We start from the raw sequence: 17,756 nt of genomic DNA, 5'->3' as shown, positions 1-17,756 counted from the left end.
TATATATAAATTAAGTTTATAATTTGTCTTCACCACAAATGAAACCAGAATTACAATGGACTATAACTTTTTGCAACACTTTCTGGACCACCTTAAAATGCCAGTAGCAAAAAAGTATACTATCTCATACAAAACTACTCTCATTATCTACTTTTACTTTTCTTTCTAGAATCCTTGGAAAATGTTCATGCTCTCAGTAACTGAGAGGTTTTTACTCAAGCCATGTTTTTTAATGTTTACTGGTTTGTAATAAAGGATACAACTCAGGAACAGCCAAATGGAAGCGATGCATAGGGCAAGGTATAGGAAGCAGGGGCTGTGCAGGCTTCTCTGCCCTCTGCAAGAGTGCCACCCTCCTAGCACCTTGATGTGTTCACCAACTCAGAAGCTCTTCAAGTCACTTCTGAATTGCATACCAAATTTCAGATTGTCTCTCAAAGGACTTTGTAAAGTCAAAGAAAATCACATACAGGAATTCCTTTACCACTTTGGTTTCAGTATAAACAAATGATGTATATATTTTTTTTTAGGAAAAAAGACTATAAATAATGATTTTCAGAATCTCATATGCAAATGTCTTCATTTATTTCTAGATAATTTATGTCATTATAGTAAGAATACCTTAATGCAGAATGAGCATACAAGCAAATGCTCTTTGGATACTCTAGAAGCTTTCTCAACCAGGGGTTTATGGAGAGAATTAAGCCCTGATGCCCTAATCCTTCCAATGTATGTAACAAATTGCCTTCTGTTGTACACATCTAGAATGAAACTACCTATCACCATTCTTGAGGCAATTAAGAAAATAGTTACTAGAACAATTTCTTTGGTGTACTCTCAGGGCATCTTTATCTTGCTACACTAAAGAAATATAAAGAATACCTATCCTGTGACATTTTAAAATAATGTGCTTTAAAAATGGTCACAGCTAACATGGCTTCTAGTAATTCATTAAATATGGCTACTCTCAAACTCAAATAAGAATGAATAAGGGACTCAACTTTATCAATTCAAAAAACACAGAAAACCAACAACAGCAAAATCCATAGCTCATAGAGGAAAACTGCAAACACTCTGCCCTCATTACTTCTACTAAATGCAACATGCTTCCTAAAACTCTTAAATTTGCTTTCTCAAATGATGCACAAGTAGAAACTTAAGACTTTATAAATACTGGCACTGGAAAAACAACTTTGTATTTATTAATTTTGTATTGTATTACTGCTGTGCAAGCTTCCTAAGGCTCTTTGACTTCTGCTGCTATTTTAATAATTTTTGAATTATTACATTCTGCAAATTTAGATTTGAACATGCTCTTCCTCTTTCCCTGCTTCAACTTCTACTTTCTCTGGAGAAGCCATGGTTTTGAAATCTTAGGTGGAAGTATGTATTTCTGTCTCTGTCTCTCTCTTTCACACTATAATAAAAACGGATCTGTGCAGCCATATAGTTTTAGAACTCTGCCTGCCTAGGTAACTCCCCATTTCCATTTGGAAAATTTATTTGTAACTGGACCAAATAAACTGGATTTATTTGCGCTAAGGTGCTTCATGATAACCTGATCTCTGCCTACTTCTACAAGCTTATGTTATGCCACTATCCCCTTCTCTTTCTTTGTTTCTGCCACAATGTCTTCTCATGCTTGGGTCATTTTCACATGCTGTTCCCTTTGCCTGGAATAATCTTTCCGTTCTAGCTTATCTTAGTTATTTGTATTCAACTTTTAGAACTCAGATCAATTATTACTTTTATAAGGAAATTCTCTTACCCTCTTTCTAGACAAAGTCAGGTCCTTCTGTTATAAGCTCTTACAATGCCCTATACTTTTCCTAAAGAGCATTTATTAGTTTGTAAATAAGTTTAAACTTTGACCACTTCCATGTAAATAATAAGTTTTTAAGGGTGGGAACCATGTCTTTTTTGTTTATTATTACATCTTCAGCGCCTGAAAGATAGTAAGGTTGTCGAAACACATCTGTAGACTGAATAAATGACGGCTTTCAGGGTCAAAATTCAGTTTGAACAAACCCCTGATCCTTTAGCTGACGCAATTCCAGTTGTTAAATTAGACAGGTCTGCAGTGACGTTGGAAGGCTAAGGGCCACAATAACTGGGACTCCTATACCAAAAGTTCCACTAATGATTAAATTCAGAATGTGGGTAGGAAAAAAAATTTGTGGTCTCCCTCCATTCTTCCTTTGTGCCCTTCCTCCGCAGAAGAATTACACAAGTATACAGGATTGCTTATCCATTTCTTAATTTTATATACTTATAAGGGGTATTTAGATCACAAAGAAATGGAGAACTTTGGCAGAAAGAAAGGAGGAGTTAGGAAAGGAAAAAGCTAGGGCTGAAAGGAATGCAGTGGCTTTAAGATCAAATGAAAACTTCATATAATAAGTTGGTAAGCTTCTCAGCCAAGCGACCTCTTGATCTTTTTGGCTCCTTTCAGTTTATCCAGGGAAGACCACACTCTTTTTCAAGGGGGAGAAGAGCAGCAAAATGTAGCACTATGTGCCTGTGTCGTCAAAGAAGGAATCAGCAACAAAGCAGCAGTTTGTCTGACGGCCTCCTCCTCCATAAAACAGAATTACAGCTCTCTAGTTAGCTCAGAGGTTCTGTCTCTTCTTTACCAATGATTCTCCTTTTAAGACAGATGCAGACTTGGCAAAAAGGGAGCATTTTTGGTGGACTATGTGGGGTAGATAAGCTTTCTGTCATCCCTTTGTTCTCCAAAACATCAGTTACTAACTTGATTATTAAAGATAGATCAAAAGCAGTACCAGATAGGGGAAAGTCATTGATTTCCCTCTCCCTCATTATAAAAATCAAACACACATGCATATTGTAAAATAACGGAAAATATAAAAAAATTAAAGACAAATATAAGGTCTCTGCAATCTATATCTCAGAGATAACTACCTCTAACTTCTTCATAATTGTTTTTATTTATGAATTTTTAAATTGAGATTAGTGTATATAAGATTACAACATATATAAATATATATGCATATATTTTTTCTTATTTTTAAAAAAAATTTAGGACATAGCAATATAAATACATTATAAAATATTTGAAACATGATTTTTAATTATGACATAATACAGTATTTTATAGATGTACCATAATTTAATTGTTCCCTTATTTCTAGATGGGTTGATTTATTATAAATAACACTGTACTGTACTTAATCATAAAATATGCTAATTTTTCCCTTATGACTGAATTTTAGACTCTGTGTACCATTTTACACTTTCAGCTGCACGGTCCCTCACAATGATAACTGTAGTAAATTAATAGTGAGTTTAAACTTTTAAAAAGTTATTTATTAGCAATTTGTTTTTCTTAGTTTGTGAATTCTGTTCATGTCTCATACATATTTTTCTATTGGGTTACAAATATTTTTCTTTTATATTTTTAAAAGCTCTTTAAATATGAATGAGCTTTGTCTTCTGTCATATTTATTAAAACTATCTCCCCCAATTATTTCTTTTTTAAGCATTTAAAAATGGTTTTGAATATTTAAAAACTTTATATGTTAAAATTTACCAATATATTCATTTGCAATTTCTTCCTTTTCTTTGTTTTGCTGAGAAAGTTCTTTCCCATCTATCAGTTAAATATTCACCTACATATCCTACTAATGTTTCATAGTATCACAAGAGTTTTTAGCTATTAATCCATATGAAACTTACGAAATTTAAAATATAAGATAAAGATTTAATATTTTTCACCAAAGTAGATTGATTTTTTTAAAATTATGGAAATGTTTTAGTATGGGAACTTTCAAGCATACACAAAATAGAATATAACAACAAATCCCTATATAACCATCATCCAGGTTCCATAATCATCAAACTCATAGCTGCTCTAGTTTTACCTATACTCCTACCCACTTTCCTCTGCCAAGATTTATGCTTATTCACCACTTTCACATAATGAAATTAATAGACGATAAGCTGTTTTATGTCTGGCTTCTTTGTTTAACATTATTTCTGTGAGACTAATCCACTATTGCTTATAGCCATAGTTCATTTTTTTCCAGAGCTGCATCTATTTCATTATATGACTATACCACAATCTATTTATATAATCTCATGTTGATGGACATTTATTTTCAGTGTTTTGATATAATTAAAACTTCTATGAATATTCTTATACACATGTTTCAATGAACATAAGCACGCATATCTGTTGGGTATGTAGCCAGGATTATTTGGTATAGTATGTATGTATGTCCAACTTTAAAAGATACTGCCAAACAGGGGTTGTATCAATTTACATTTCCAAAAGTATTGTATGAAAGTTTTAGTTGCTTTACATCTTTGTCAACACTTGATATTGTTAGTTTTTAAAAATTTTAGCCATTCTGGTAGGTGTGTTGTGACACTACACTGTAGTTTTCATTCCATTTCTCTGATATATATTGAAGTTTAACATTTTTTCATACATTCTCTTTTATGAAGTATCTATTAAGTCTTTTGCCCATTTTTGGAAATGGGGCATCTGTTTTTTCCTTATTAATTGCTAACTGTTTTTTCCTTATTAGTGATTTCCTTTTTTAATTGGTAACAGTTTTTATAGTCTGGATATGAGTCCTTCTTTTGGTTGCAGGTATTATAAATACTTTCTTTCATCTTCACTATCTTAATGGTGCCTTTCAAAGACTCAAAAATTGTAATTTTAATGAAATCCAATTCACCTATCTTTTCATTATAATTAGTGCTTTTTGTGTTCTGTTTAAGAAATTCTTTCTTATCTAAGGTCATGAAGATTTTTTTCTTGAAAGCTTCATTGTTTTATATTTCACATTTAGGTCTACAAGGTAGTTCAAATTAATTTAAATGTATAGTGTGATATAGGAGTCAAGGTTTATTTTTAAAATATGGACCCAACTGATCTAGCATCATTTATTGTAAAGATAATTCTTTCCCTATTGAACTGCAGTGGTGCCTTTGTTATAAATGAGGTGATTATGAAAAATGATTTTGTTCATGGACTCTATTTTGTTCCATTGATCAAGCTGATTATTCCTATGTTGATAACATATTGTCTGAATCACTGTAGCTTTATATCAAGTCTTGATATCTGTAGTGTAATTCTTCTCCTTTGTTTGTTCTTCAAAGATTTCCCATAGACTAAAGCATAAAGTACAAATTTCTTTGTAAGATATATAAGGTTCTCTTTTTCAGAGTTCGAACGTCTATAAGTAACTACAGTGTTTGATACTTGCAACAGGAGACATTCAATAAATATATGTTGATATGAATTAGGTTGGAATGTGACTTCTTATGAGTCCTCATGGTGACAAAAAACAAAGTGAAACACTAACGCTACCTCTCCATATCCTTACTATGAAACTGGAAGATACAGATCTTTATCATAAAGAGTTACTGACACTTTGCACAAAAGTCACATGACATGGGGAAAAGCAAGCAACATGTTAATAGTGATACTGGTGCTTCTTGAATTCTGTGAATCCCTTAAACAGGTTACCACGTTCCTAGTGCCAAAGTATGTAAGCATTAAAGTTAAAAAGAGGGAAAGGAGAGAGAAAATAAAGGGGAATTCTTTTCTAGAGGAGAATTTCACCCCTTTGCTTTCTTCTGAGCACAGAATTTTCAGACTACCTATGAGTGGTTCTTAGAGCATACTGATATAACATCCTCTATACAGCTAGTTTCAGAGTTCAACTTTCGAGAGGCTATTTTAGAGGGAGAATAGAGGATGGCAGTCTGTAAAGTTATCTAATCTATAGTTTTGCTAGCATTGCTTAAATTGCTTTGGCAGGAATATCACTGTATTTCATGGTTGGAAAAGAATTTTTGCGTGTGTGGATAGCGAAAGCAATCATTTTCAAGTATGCTTGCCAAGTTCTACAATACAGGAAAGACTGTTAACACTCTGCATTATGATTTAGCGCTATCTGATGAGAAAGCAGAAAAGTAAAGGACTTAAAAATGTTTCACTAGGTCTCTCTAAATATTTTCTGTATTTTGGTTTTCACAAGTACACGTTGAACTCTACCTGGTCCTGAAAATACCTTTAATTTGGCTTTTTTTTGAGCCTCGAGAGCAATCTTTCTTAAATCTTCAATCTCTTTCTGTAATTGTTCATTTTCTTGCTGAAGTTTCAGCCTTTGTTCACTGACAAATCCACAGTTCTCTCTCTCAGATTCCAATACATTTTGAAGTTTCTGAATCATTTCTTGGCAACGTGATATCTCTTCTGAGGAGCTGATTAAAAAAACAAAACAAAAGGGGTCTTTAAATTTAACGACCTGTAATAGAAGTCAAGAAGTCTGTCTATATTTTATAGTACAGACTTTTGTTTTCTTTGTTCTGACGCATTTATCTTCACCATAGACTTAAACTAAGTGGTTTCACAATGTTATACAAGGCAAATACACTCAACTTTTCAATCTTAACTAAGAATAAATTGAACTGTTACCGCTCACCTAGAAAACCTATGTGAAACTTCTTTCAAATTTTTACTACCAATGAGAATCACTGAGTAAAAAGTTCAAGGGAACAAACTGAAGCTAATGGTGAGCAAGGTGAAGTAGGTAATAACCAAAATGCCTTTCCTTCATCAATCGACTCCACAGGAAGACATATTAACTGACTCTACTACCAAATTGTAAGATCTAATCCATAGTTTCCTGCTATATGTCTTAGAAATGGTTTTCATAAACTTCTAGTTCTATAAACTTTTTGTTTTTATCACAGTTTAAATAGGTTATATTTCTTGAACTTTCTCAACAATGGATTATTGGGTGATATAACCTCCAAACATGTATATTACATCATTACACTGCTAATTTTTATCCCCAGCTTTTAAAATTTTCATCTTTTCAGTCCCAGATAACCAAATACTGTGAACATTCCCTGGTTAAAAGGTGTCACAGGGAATATATCAAGACCATTATTCCCATAATACTTATAGCTCTTTCTTCCTATCTCAACCTTGGCAAATAAAGTCCCTAATGAAATGACAGATCTAGGCAAAGATCATCAAAGGATGCTAAAATCAGAAAGATGTTAAATCAGAAACAATCACACATTATGTGCCCCCAAAGAGAAGTCCAAAATATTACCATCTTTGAAGAATTCTTACAAAGAAATGAAAGCCAGATCAGACCAAGCCTCTTGATTTAATTACTAGTTTTTAGGAACAACATGAGACAGGTAGATAGAGGTAGATAGAGGAAACTCTACCATACAAACAAGCCCGTTTTTCAACAAAGTGTAAGAAAAAAATAGAGAAAGGTGGGATACCTACAGTGTGTGTATATACATCACCCCCTCACCCCACACACCACCTTTTTTTATCCATTCATCCGTTGATGGATGCTTAGGTTGCTTCATATATCTTGGCTATTGTGAATAATACTGCAATGAACGTGGGAGTGCACATATCTCTTTGACACAGTGATTTTGTTTCCTTTGGATAAATACCCAGAAATGGCATTGCTGGATCATAAGGGAGTTCTTTTTAATTTTTTGAGGAACCTCCATACTGTTTTCCATAGTGGCTTTAGCAATTTACATTCCCACCAACAGTGTACAAGGGTTCCCTTTTCTCCACATCCTTGCCACCACTTGTCATCTTTTGTCTTTTTGATAACAGCTATCCTAGATATGAGGTGACACCTCATTGTGGTTTTGATTTGCATTTCCCTGAAAATTAGCTGATAAGCACCTTTTGATATACCTGTTGACCATTTGTAGGTCTTCTGAAAAAAGCCTATTCAGGTCCTTTGCCCATTTTTTAAGTAGTTTTTTGTTTTTTGCTTTTTTTTGGTGTGGTTTTGCTATCGAGTTGTTCAAGTTCTTCTATATTTTGGAATATTAACTCCCTGTCATATATGTTGTTTACAAAGACTTTCTCCTATGCCATAGGTCATCTCTTCACTCTGTTGATTGTTTTCTTTGCTGTGCAGAAGCTTCTTAGTCTGATGTGATTCCACTTGTCTATTTTTGCTTTTGTTGACTGTGCTTGTGGGATCATGTCCAAAAAAATCATTGCCAAAACCAATGTCAAGAAACTTTCCCCCTATGTTTTCTTCTAGTAGTTTTACAGTTTCAGGACTTATATTTAAGCATTTAATCCATTTTGAGTTAATTTTTGTATATGGTGTGAGATAAGGGTCCAATTTCATGCTTATGCATGTGGGTATCCAGTTTTCCCAACACCATTTATTGAATAGACTATCCTTTCCACATCATGCATTCTTGTTACCCTTGTAAAAGATCAGTTTACCATAAATGCGTGCATTTATTTCTGGGCTCTCTACTCTGTTCCACTGATCTATATGTCTATTTATATGCGAGGACCACACTGTTTTGATTACTGAGGCTTTGTAATATATTTTGAAATTAGGAAGTGTGATGCATCCTTTGTTCTTGCTCAAGATTGCTTTGACTGTTTTGGAGTCTTCTGAGGTTCATTATGAATTTTAGGGTTGTTTTTTCTATTTCTGTGAAAAGTGTCATTGGAAATTTGATAGGGACTTACTGAATCTGAAGATTTCTCTGGGTAGTATGGACATTTTAACAATATTATCTCATTCAATTCATGAACATGATATCTTTATATTTATTTGTGACTTTTTCAATTTCTTTTATCAATGTTTTTTAGTTTTCAGTGTACAGATCTTTTACTTCTTTGGTTAAATTTATTCTAAGTATTTTATTCTTTTTGATGTTATTGTAAATGGGATTGTCAATTTCCTTCCCAGATAGTTTGTTGTTGGCGTATAGGAACGCAACTGATTTTAGTATGTTTATTTTATATCCTGCAGCTTTACTGAATTTTTGTATTAGTTTTAATGGCTTTTTGGTGGAATCTTTAGGGTTTTCAGTATTCAGGATCATACCATCTGCAAACAGAGACAATGTTACTTCTTCCCTTCCAATTTCAATGCCTTTTATTTCTTTTTCTTGTCTAATGGCTCTGACTAGGATTTCCAGTACTATGCTGAATAGAAGTGGCAAGAGTGAACACTGTTGTCTTGTTCCTGATTCTAGAGGAAAAACTTTTAGCTTTTCACCATTGAGTATGATGTGAGTTGTGGGCTTGTCGTATATGGCCTTTACTATGTTAAGGTACATTTCTTCTAAATCTAATTTGTTGAGAGTTTTTATCAGGAATGGATGTTGTATTTTGTGACATGCTTTTCCTGTATCTATTAAGATGATCCTATGAGTTTTATCCTTCATTCTTTAATGGAGCGTATCACATTTATTGATCTGCATATGGCAAATCATCCTTGTATCTGAAGTATTAATCTCATGTGATCATAGTATATGATCCTTTTAATGTATTCTTGAATTTGGTTTGCTAGTATTTTTTTGAGGATTTCTGCATCTATGTTCATCAAGGATATTAGCCTGTAATTTTATTTGCTTATAGTGTCTTTGTCTTACTTTGGTATCAGAGTAATGCTGGTTTCATAAAGTGAATTTGGAAATACTCCCTCCTCTTTAATTTTTTTGGAAGAGTTTGAGAAGGATGGGCATTCAGTCTTCTTTCAATGTTTGGCAGAATTCACCAGTAAAACCATCTAGTCCTGGGCTTTTCTTTGTTGGGAGGTTTTTTTCTTTTTTTTTGAGGAAGATTAGCCCTGAGCTAACATCTGCTGCCAATCCTCCTCTTTTTGATGAGGAAGACTGGCCCTGAGCTAACATCCATGCCCATCTTCATCTACTTTATATGTGGGATGCCTACCACAGCATGGCATGCCAAGCAGTGCCATGTCTGCACCCAGGATCCTAACTGGCAAATCCTGGGCCACCAAAGTGGAACATGCACACTTAACCGCTGCATCACCGGGCTGTCCCCAGGAGGTTTTTGATTACTAAAAATCCTCTATGCTTCACCTATGTGTATTCACATCACTCTAGTGGTGATGAACTCTCTTCTGAGCCTTTGTTTGTCTGACAAAGTTTTTATCTCTCCTTCATTTCTGATGACAGCTTTGCTGGGTATAGTATTTTTGGTTTGCAGTTTTTTTCTTTTAGCACTTTGAATATATCATGCCACTGTCTCTTAGCTGGTAAGGTTTCCTCTGAGAAAACCATTATAGTTTCATGGGGGTGGGAGAAGTCCTGTGTATGCAACAAGTTGCTTTCCTCTTCCTGTTTTCAGATTCTATTTGTTTTTTTCACTTTTGCCAATTTGATTATAATGTATCTAGGTGAAGACCTCTTGATGTTTAGCCTATCTGTGGTTCTTTGGGTGTCATGGATCCGGATGTTCATTTCTCTCCCCAGATTTGGGAAGTTTTCTATTATTTCCTTAAATAAACTTTCTGCCCCTTTCTCATTCTCTGTTCCTTCTGGGATTTTCATAATGCATATGTTGATTAAGATGTCTCATAAGTCATGTAGGTTTCTTCACTCTTTTTCATTCTTTTTTCTTTTTGGTTCTCTAACTGGACGATTTAAAATGACCTATCTCAAGTTTGCTGATTTTTTCTTCTGCATGATCAAGACTGCTGTTGAAGATCTCTACTGAAATTTTCAGTTCAGTCACTGTATTCTTCAGATCCAGAATTTCTGTTTTGTTGTTTTTTTGGCTTCCTGTTTCTTTGTTAACTTCTCATCTGGTTCTCTTATAGCTCAATGAGTTTCTTTAAGACAATTATTTTAAATTTTTGTCAAGCAGTTCATGGATCTCCACTCCTTTTGGGTTGGTTACTAGAGCTTTACTAGTTTCCTTTGGTGGTGTTATGTTTGCCTGATTCTTTGTGGGTATCTGTGCATTTGAAGGAGACATTCCTCTTCCAGTCTTTACAGACTGATTTTGGCAGGTAAAGACCTTCTCCTGCCTGGTCCAAGAACTGATAGGTTTGCCTCTGGGACAGTGATTGAGCAGGGCTGAAACCATTTCTATGTGGCTGTTGCTGGGTCTGTGGTTGGCAGGCCTGTAGCCAGGGGTGCAGTCAAGTGTTGTGTCCAATGGGTTCCTAAGGGTGATCCTGTCATGTCACAGGGCTGGTCCACAGGCAGCTAGGACTGCTCTGGACTGTGGTAGGGTGAGACTGGGTCTGGGTCACAGGATTGCTTCAGGGATCATAGTCAGGTCGGGGTTAGTAGAACTGTAATTGGGGGCATCCACAGGTATGGCTTCTGCTGGGTTATTTGGGCACATTCCTGGCCATGCATGACTGTCTCAAATTGTAGTAGAGCACGACTTGATCCATATCTTGTGGCTTTTGCTGGGTCTTCAGTCAAGTCCATGGTTGGCAGGCCTCTTACAAAGGTGCAGTCAGGTATGTCTTCCACTGGGTCCCAGTTAGTGCTCCCGTCAGGTTGCCAGGTTGGTTCCTGAGTGGGGAGGATTGTCTCCAGACTGCAGTAGAGTGGAACTGGAGACAGATCATGGGACTGCTTCAGGGACCACAGTCAGGTCTGAGATTGGCAGGCTTGCTATCTACAGCTGTGGCTTCTGCCAGACCCTTTGGTGGAAGGGGCTAGGTGCAGGACTGTAAACAGGTAGGGCTAGAGTCAAGTCCACAGGGAGATGGGAGGCTTTGGATTCACAGAGGGGACCATAGTTGGTGGGGCTGCTACTGATGCACAGACTTGTCTCCTTGTTTTTGGGCTGGACCAGAGTTTTGCAACCTCCCACCTGGATCCCAAAGCTCCCACAAAGGCACTTTTATCCATAGATGCCTGTCAAATATTTGGTTTTGTGGAGGGACATGGGCTAGGGATGTCCTATTCTGCCATATTGCTGACATCACTCCTCTTTATTTTTAAAATACCTATTACAAATATTCTGTAATAGAGATTGAAATTTCATGCAATTTGAATAAGTAAGTTGTACTGTATTAAGTAATACTCTGGGGAGGAAAGGTGGAAAAATATTCAGGATAGATATGCCATATTATAAGTTTATCACTTTTTTTCTCTTTTTTTTAAAGATTGGCACCTGGGCTAACAACTGTTACCAATCTTTTTTTTTCCTGCTTTATTTTCCCAAACCCCCTCCCCCCCTGCCCCTAGCCCCCCACCCCCCCGCCCCGTACATAGTTGTATATCTTAGTTGCAGGTCCCTCTAGTTGTGGGATGTGGGATACCGCCTCATTGTGGCCTGACAAGCGGTGCCATGTCCGCGCCCAGGATCCAAACCCTGGGCTGCCACAGCGGAGCACACGGCACTTAATCACTCGGCCATGGAGCCGGCCCCTAAGTTTATAATTTTAATAGATAATATAATAGGTAAACATGATGGATTATTATAGAATATTCAATACTACAGGAAATATATGTATAAACTGAGTATAAAAGCAATAATTACATGCACGCTACTACAATAGCTGCATAGTTAGTATGAAAAAAGCAATCTTATGAACAGCCTATTTGACTGCCAGAAAGGAGAAATCTAAAATAAAATAGTATAGTACAGTTAATTCTTTTCTTCTTGAAGAAATTAGCTTTCAAAATAATCTTGAAAAAAAATTCTATTTGGTGCTAAAAAGATTTTTTTCAACATAAGATATAACTACAAATCCTACAAAAAATAAAGAATATGTGAAAAATTGTACTAATTCTGAAAATTTTATCATAGAAAATCCAAAAGAATAACTTACTTTATTTCAAGTTGTTTGATTTTATTTTCTGTTGTCTTAAGTCTTAGCTGAAGATCATCTTTAGAACGCTCTGCAACCAGGCATCTTTGGTGCATTTCTTCCAGTTTTCTGTAATCACTTTCATTTACTCTGCCTTCACGGTAAATCTGCAGAAGAGGCTTGTATGTATATTATCTTACAGAATGAAATTGCCTTAAGAAATTATACAATTCAGAAACTGAAATCAATGATGAGGAACAAAAACCCATGATCATGTGCTCATCTGTTCTCATTGTAACTTTTAAAATATGTCAAAAATTAATTTTGGTTGTTTCACATTTACAAAATATAATGCTGAAAACTGACATATAAAATAATAATTGCTTTTTTTTGAAATTATTCATGCTCATTGTAAACTATTAAAATAGTTTTAATATTTTAAGCAGAAATGCAAAATAGGTGAAGTAAAAAAAATATTCTAAATGTCACCACTTAGAGATAACTGCTTTGATTCTCTGATGAACACCCTTCAAGACAAGTCTGTATTCCAATATTCAAAAATACAGATACACGCCGTGGTGCAGTGAGTAGAACTATCTGAAAGTGACTCCAGAATCTCACTCTGGATAAACTAGACAGTGGTCTAGCCAGAATGGGGATTCCCCCTTCCCCAGCAGGAGTGATGGTACCCAAGCTCAGCTTCCTATGAGACTGAGCTTCCTCCTATGACACAGAGGCTGTCACATCCCAAGAACTGCAAGGTCTCCAGATACTGGCAGCATACATTTTCAGACAAATCTCACACACAGCTACCCTCCAAATCTAGACTGCCTGGCCAAGTAACCTATGCGTCCTCCCACTGACAAGACTGCTTTGTCACTCCTGTTCTGTAAAAAGGTAGAGTATCAGCACATCAATGTCCCAATACTAAAATACAGACCTACACTGCAGTCCCAGCAGTACTTTGACTTTAGCACGCTTGTCTGTGGGACAGTGCGAGAACAGGAGCTGTGCCTTCTCTTTACTTGCTGCCCTTAGCTCTGTGAGTTTTACATTTCCCCAATAAAGCCTATTTCTTAACCTATGCCATGTGATATTAAAAACGTCATCCCAAACCCTGGTGTATAGCAGGCAGCAATCTAAATGGGATCTATTCCTATTCCATAACAGATAGAAACTCACAAGGGATCAACTGTGCAGGAGAGTGGTAATCATGAAAGTCTTACCTTGAACATGACATGTATACTAGTTTTCCCCCCACAGATGGAGTTATACACTATCTTCTGCTTTGTAAATTACTTTTCTACTATCTGATGCTATCATGATATTTTTAATGTCAATAATATAGATATATCACATGCTTTTTATGCCACATAGCTCTTGTTTGAAAATCAAACTCTGACTCTACCATTTACTATTTTTTAACATTGGGCAAGCTATTTAACCCCTCTATGAAAGTTCTGAATGTAGCACCTAAAAGAGTATGTGATGGATCAAAAGTGGTCTCCCCTTTTTCTCCAAGACATTTTAAGAGAGTGATATTTACTGCTAATAAAAAGTTATCTAGGGGCCGGCCCGGTGGTACAGCGGTTAAGTTTGCACGTTCTGCTTCGGGGTTTGACGGTTTGGATTCCGGGTGCGGACATGGCACCGCTTGGCACACCATGCTGTGGTAGGCATCCCACATATAAAGTAGAGGAAGATGGGCATGGATGTTAGCTCAGGGCCAGTCTTCCTCAGCAAAAAGAGGAGGATTGGCAGCAGTTAGCTAATCTTCTTCTTCTTCAAAAAAAGTTATCTAAGTAAGAAATAAATTTTAACCTGCAGACTTCTGACAATATTTTTTCTCAAGTATCACTGGGGTAAATATTTTTCCTAACTATGAAATAAAAATCTTTACTTTTAAAAGGTAAATATTAGAGCAATGTTTCAATTTTCTGCTTATATTTACTTGTTATATTTGTAGATGACATAAATCCAGTAAGAGTTGGCATTAAAATTTAGAAAGAGAAGACAAAATAAAACTTACTATTGGGATGAAGCATAAGCAAGGAATATAGCTACCTCATAAAATTTATACCTTTAAGTAAAAAGTTCAAATAATGTGGCTACTCTTGTAAAGAAACGTATGCAGGCAATACTAGGATTTAAATGAAGATTCTGAACATACGCCAAGCAAATAAACACACTCACCCGAAGAATACTTATAATATAGGGGTTGCTGCTAGATAGTGTGATGAAAGCAGACAGTAATGTTGAATATTTGCAGTTGGGTTTTAGGTAGTTATGTTTTCCTTTTTCTTTTTACCTTGTCTAGCTCTTCTTCCACTGCTTTTTTCTCCCTAATGGCTCGTTCAACTTGGCCTTGTTTTTCGGCACACTCCTATAAATTCAAGTCATATTGTAAATAAATATATTTGTAAAACCTTAAGAAAAATGGGAAAAAAATGGAGATTTGTTCAAAACAGGAATACCACACTTACCCTATCAATACAGCAAGACCATACTGATTATAAAAAAACTCTCAATCTTCAAAGAGCTACCTATCCCAGGATTTCAGAAATTGCCTCCAGTACAGAATGCCAAGGAGTTCTAAGTAAACGCATTAGGTGGGTGATAGAGGGTGAGGGATTCCAGGGAGAAAAAAATAAATGAGATACCTTTCTCATATTATAGTCTTCCTTTTCATGTACTGCGATCACATATTTAAAAGGGAACACAGAAATGGACAATGGCACAACATCATGAGGATAACCTGTGGCCTAAAAGGCATACACGTATATAAATTCTAAAACAGTTAATTTTTTTGGTATAACTTATAAACAGCCAATGGACATAGTAAAAATGTTTTACTAGCATAAACATAAAACATTTCTACTCAAAAGGTTTTCATCAGTAAACTGAGCAAGCTATTGACTACTGACTGTCAATTAGTTAATTTAATATTTTGCAAATGAGACTAAAACTAAAAATAATCATAATTACTGGGTTTTCACAGTTATTTGTTTTTATCTATTTTTTGAGAATGAGTGTGGTTATTTTCTATAATTGTAAATTATGCTTTGGATGAACCTGCTTTGCTGACAGTACACTAATTAACATTCAATCATCTTTATCATAACTTCATTTTATGGAAGTACTGCATATCATTATTTTTTAAATTTTAAAATAAGCTTTTAAATTGTGACCCAAAATTAATTAACTCTGATTATAATGAAGATCTTTATCCTTATGTTACAGATCAGATGATTACTCTAAATTTATTATCTTTTATTAAGATAGAACTGTGAATGTATAAGAAATGGAAATTTAATGTTCCATATACATTCATATAGTAAGCTGCTCATGTATGAAAAGGTAGTTTCATGGTGTGAAATTTGAGATTTTGCCTATGTTCATAACTCATTCATGTGATTTTTTTAATAGACTATTTTTTAGAGCAGTTTTAGGTTCACAGCAAAACTGAGTGGAAGTTACAGAGATTTCTCCCATATTTCTTGCCCCCATACATGTATGGCCTCCCTTATTATCAACATCCCCCACTGTAGTGGCATATTTGTTACAACTGATGAACCTATATAGACACAACATTGTCACCCAAAGTCCATAGTTTACATTAGAGTTCACTCTTGGGATTGTACATACTATGGGTTAGGACAAATTTGTAATGACATGTATCCACCATTATAGAATATACAGAGTAGTTTCATTGTCCTAAAATCCTTTATGCTTCGCCTATGCCTATTCATCCCTGTCTCCTCCTAAACCCCTGGTAACCATTGACCTTTTTACTGTCACCACAGTTTTGCCTTTTCCAGAATGTCACATAGTTGGAATCACACAGTACGTAGCCTTTTCAGACTAGCCTTTTTTCACTTAGTAATAGCATTTAAGTTTCCTTCATGTCTTCTAATGGCTTGATAGCTCATTTCCTATTAGTGCTGACCAATATTCTACTGTCTGGACATACTACAGTTTATTTATCCATTCCCCTATTAAAGGACATCTTGATTGCTTCCAAGTTTTGGCAATTATGAAAAAAATTGCTACAAACATTCATGTGAAGGCTTTCTGTGGACATAAGTTTCCAACTCCTTTGGGTAAATCCAGAGAAGTGCAATTGCTGGGTCATATGATAGAGTATGTTTAGTTTTGTAAGAAATCACCAAACTGCCTTAAAAAGTGGCTGTACCATTTTGCATTCCCACCAGCAACGAGTAAGAGTTCCTATTGCTCTACATCTTTGTCAGCATTTGGTGGTGTCAGTGTTTTGGATTTTGGCCATTCTAAAAGGTGTATCTGGCACCTATTTGGTATAATAAGTAGTACTTCATTACCATTTTAATTTCATTTCCCTGGTGACAGATAATGCAGAGCATCTTTTCAATGCTTATTTGTGATCTGTATAACTTCTTTGGTGAGGTGTCTGTTAAGGAATTTGGTCCATTTTTTAATCAAGTTGCTTGTTTTCTTATTGTTGAGTTTTAGGAGTTCATTGTATATTTTGGATAGAAGTCCTTTATTAGATATGTATTTTGAAAATATTTTCTCTGAATCTGTGGTTTGACTTTTCATTCTCTTGAGAGTCTTTCACAGAGCAGGAAATTTTAATTTCAATGAAGTCCAACTTATCAATTGTTTCTTTTGCAGATCCTGCCTTTGGTGTTGTATCTAAAAAGTCATCGCCAAACCCAAGATCATATAGATCTTCTCTTATGTTATATTCTAGAAGTTTTATAGTTTTGTGTTTTATATTTAGGTCTGTGATCCATTTTGAATTAATTTTTTGTGAAGAGTGTAAAGTCTGTGTCTAGATTCTTTTTTTTTACATGTGGATGTCTCATTGTTCCATCATCATTTGTCAAAAAGACATCTTTCCTCCATTGTATTGCCTTTGTTCCTTTGTCAAAGATCATCTGACTGATTTCTGTGGGTCTATTTCTGGGTTCTACATTCTGCTCCATTGATCTATTTGTCTCATTTCACCAATACCACACTGTCTTGATTACTGTAGCTTTATAGTAAGCCTTGAAGTCTGCTATTGTCAGTCCTCTGACCTTGTTCTTCTCCTTCAATATTATGTTGGCTATTCTGGGTCTTTCATCTCTCCATATAAACTTTAGAACCAGTTTGTCAACATCCACAAAATAACTTGCTGGGATTTTGATTTGGACTGCA

At 35.3% G+C, this 17,756-nt stretch overlaps 1 protein-coding gene across 5 annotated transcripts in view; it reads right to left on the bottom strand.

Annotated features, from left to right (window-relative positions):
• SCLT1 (sodium channel and clathrin linker 1) overlaps nt 1–17,756 on the bottom strand; it is a 145,490-nt gene that overhangs the window by 34,836 nt on the left and 92,898 nt on the right. For 4 of the 5 annotated variants that reach the window (XR_011537169.1, XR_011537168.1, XR_011537167.1 and 1 more), the window contains exons 15-17: nt 14,887–14,961; nt 12,600–12,745; nt 6,045–6,237 (exon numbers count right to left, since the gene is read on the bottom strand). Coding sequence is in view for 1 of the 5 variants with exons in the window: in XM_008521413.2 (XP_008519635.1) it covers nt 6,045–6,237; nt 12,600–12,745; nt 14,887–14,961 (414 nt within the window). In the remaining 4 variants the exon portion in view is untranslated. Of the gene's footprint in view, nt 1–6,028; nt 6,238–12,599; nt 12,746–14,886; nt 14,962–17,756 lie in introns of all 5 variants that reach the window. The other variant, XR_011537170.1, reaches the window with a different exon arrangement.

The sequence above is a fragment of the Equus przewalskii genome, chromosome 2, assembly GCF_037783145.1.
Source record: "Equus przewalskii isolate Varuska chromosome 2, EquPr2, whole genome shotgun sequence".
Classification (NCBI taxonomy): Eukaryota; Metazoa; Chordata; class Mammalia; order Perissodactyla; family Equidae; genus Equus; species Equus przewalskii.
This window is presented reverse-complemented; position numbering and strand designations above follow the sequence as displayed.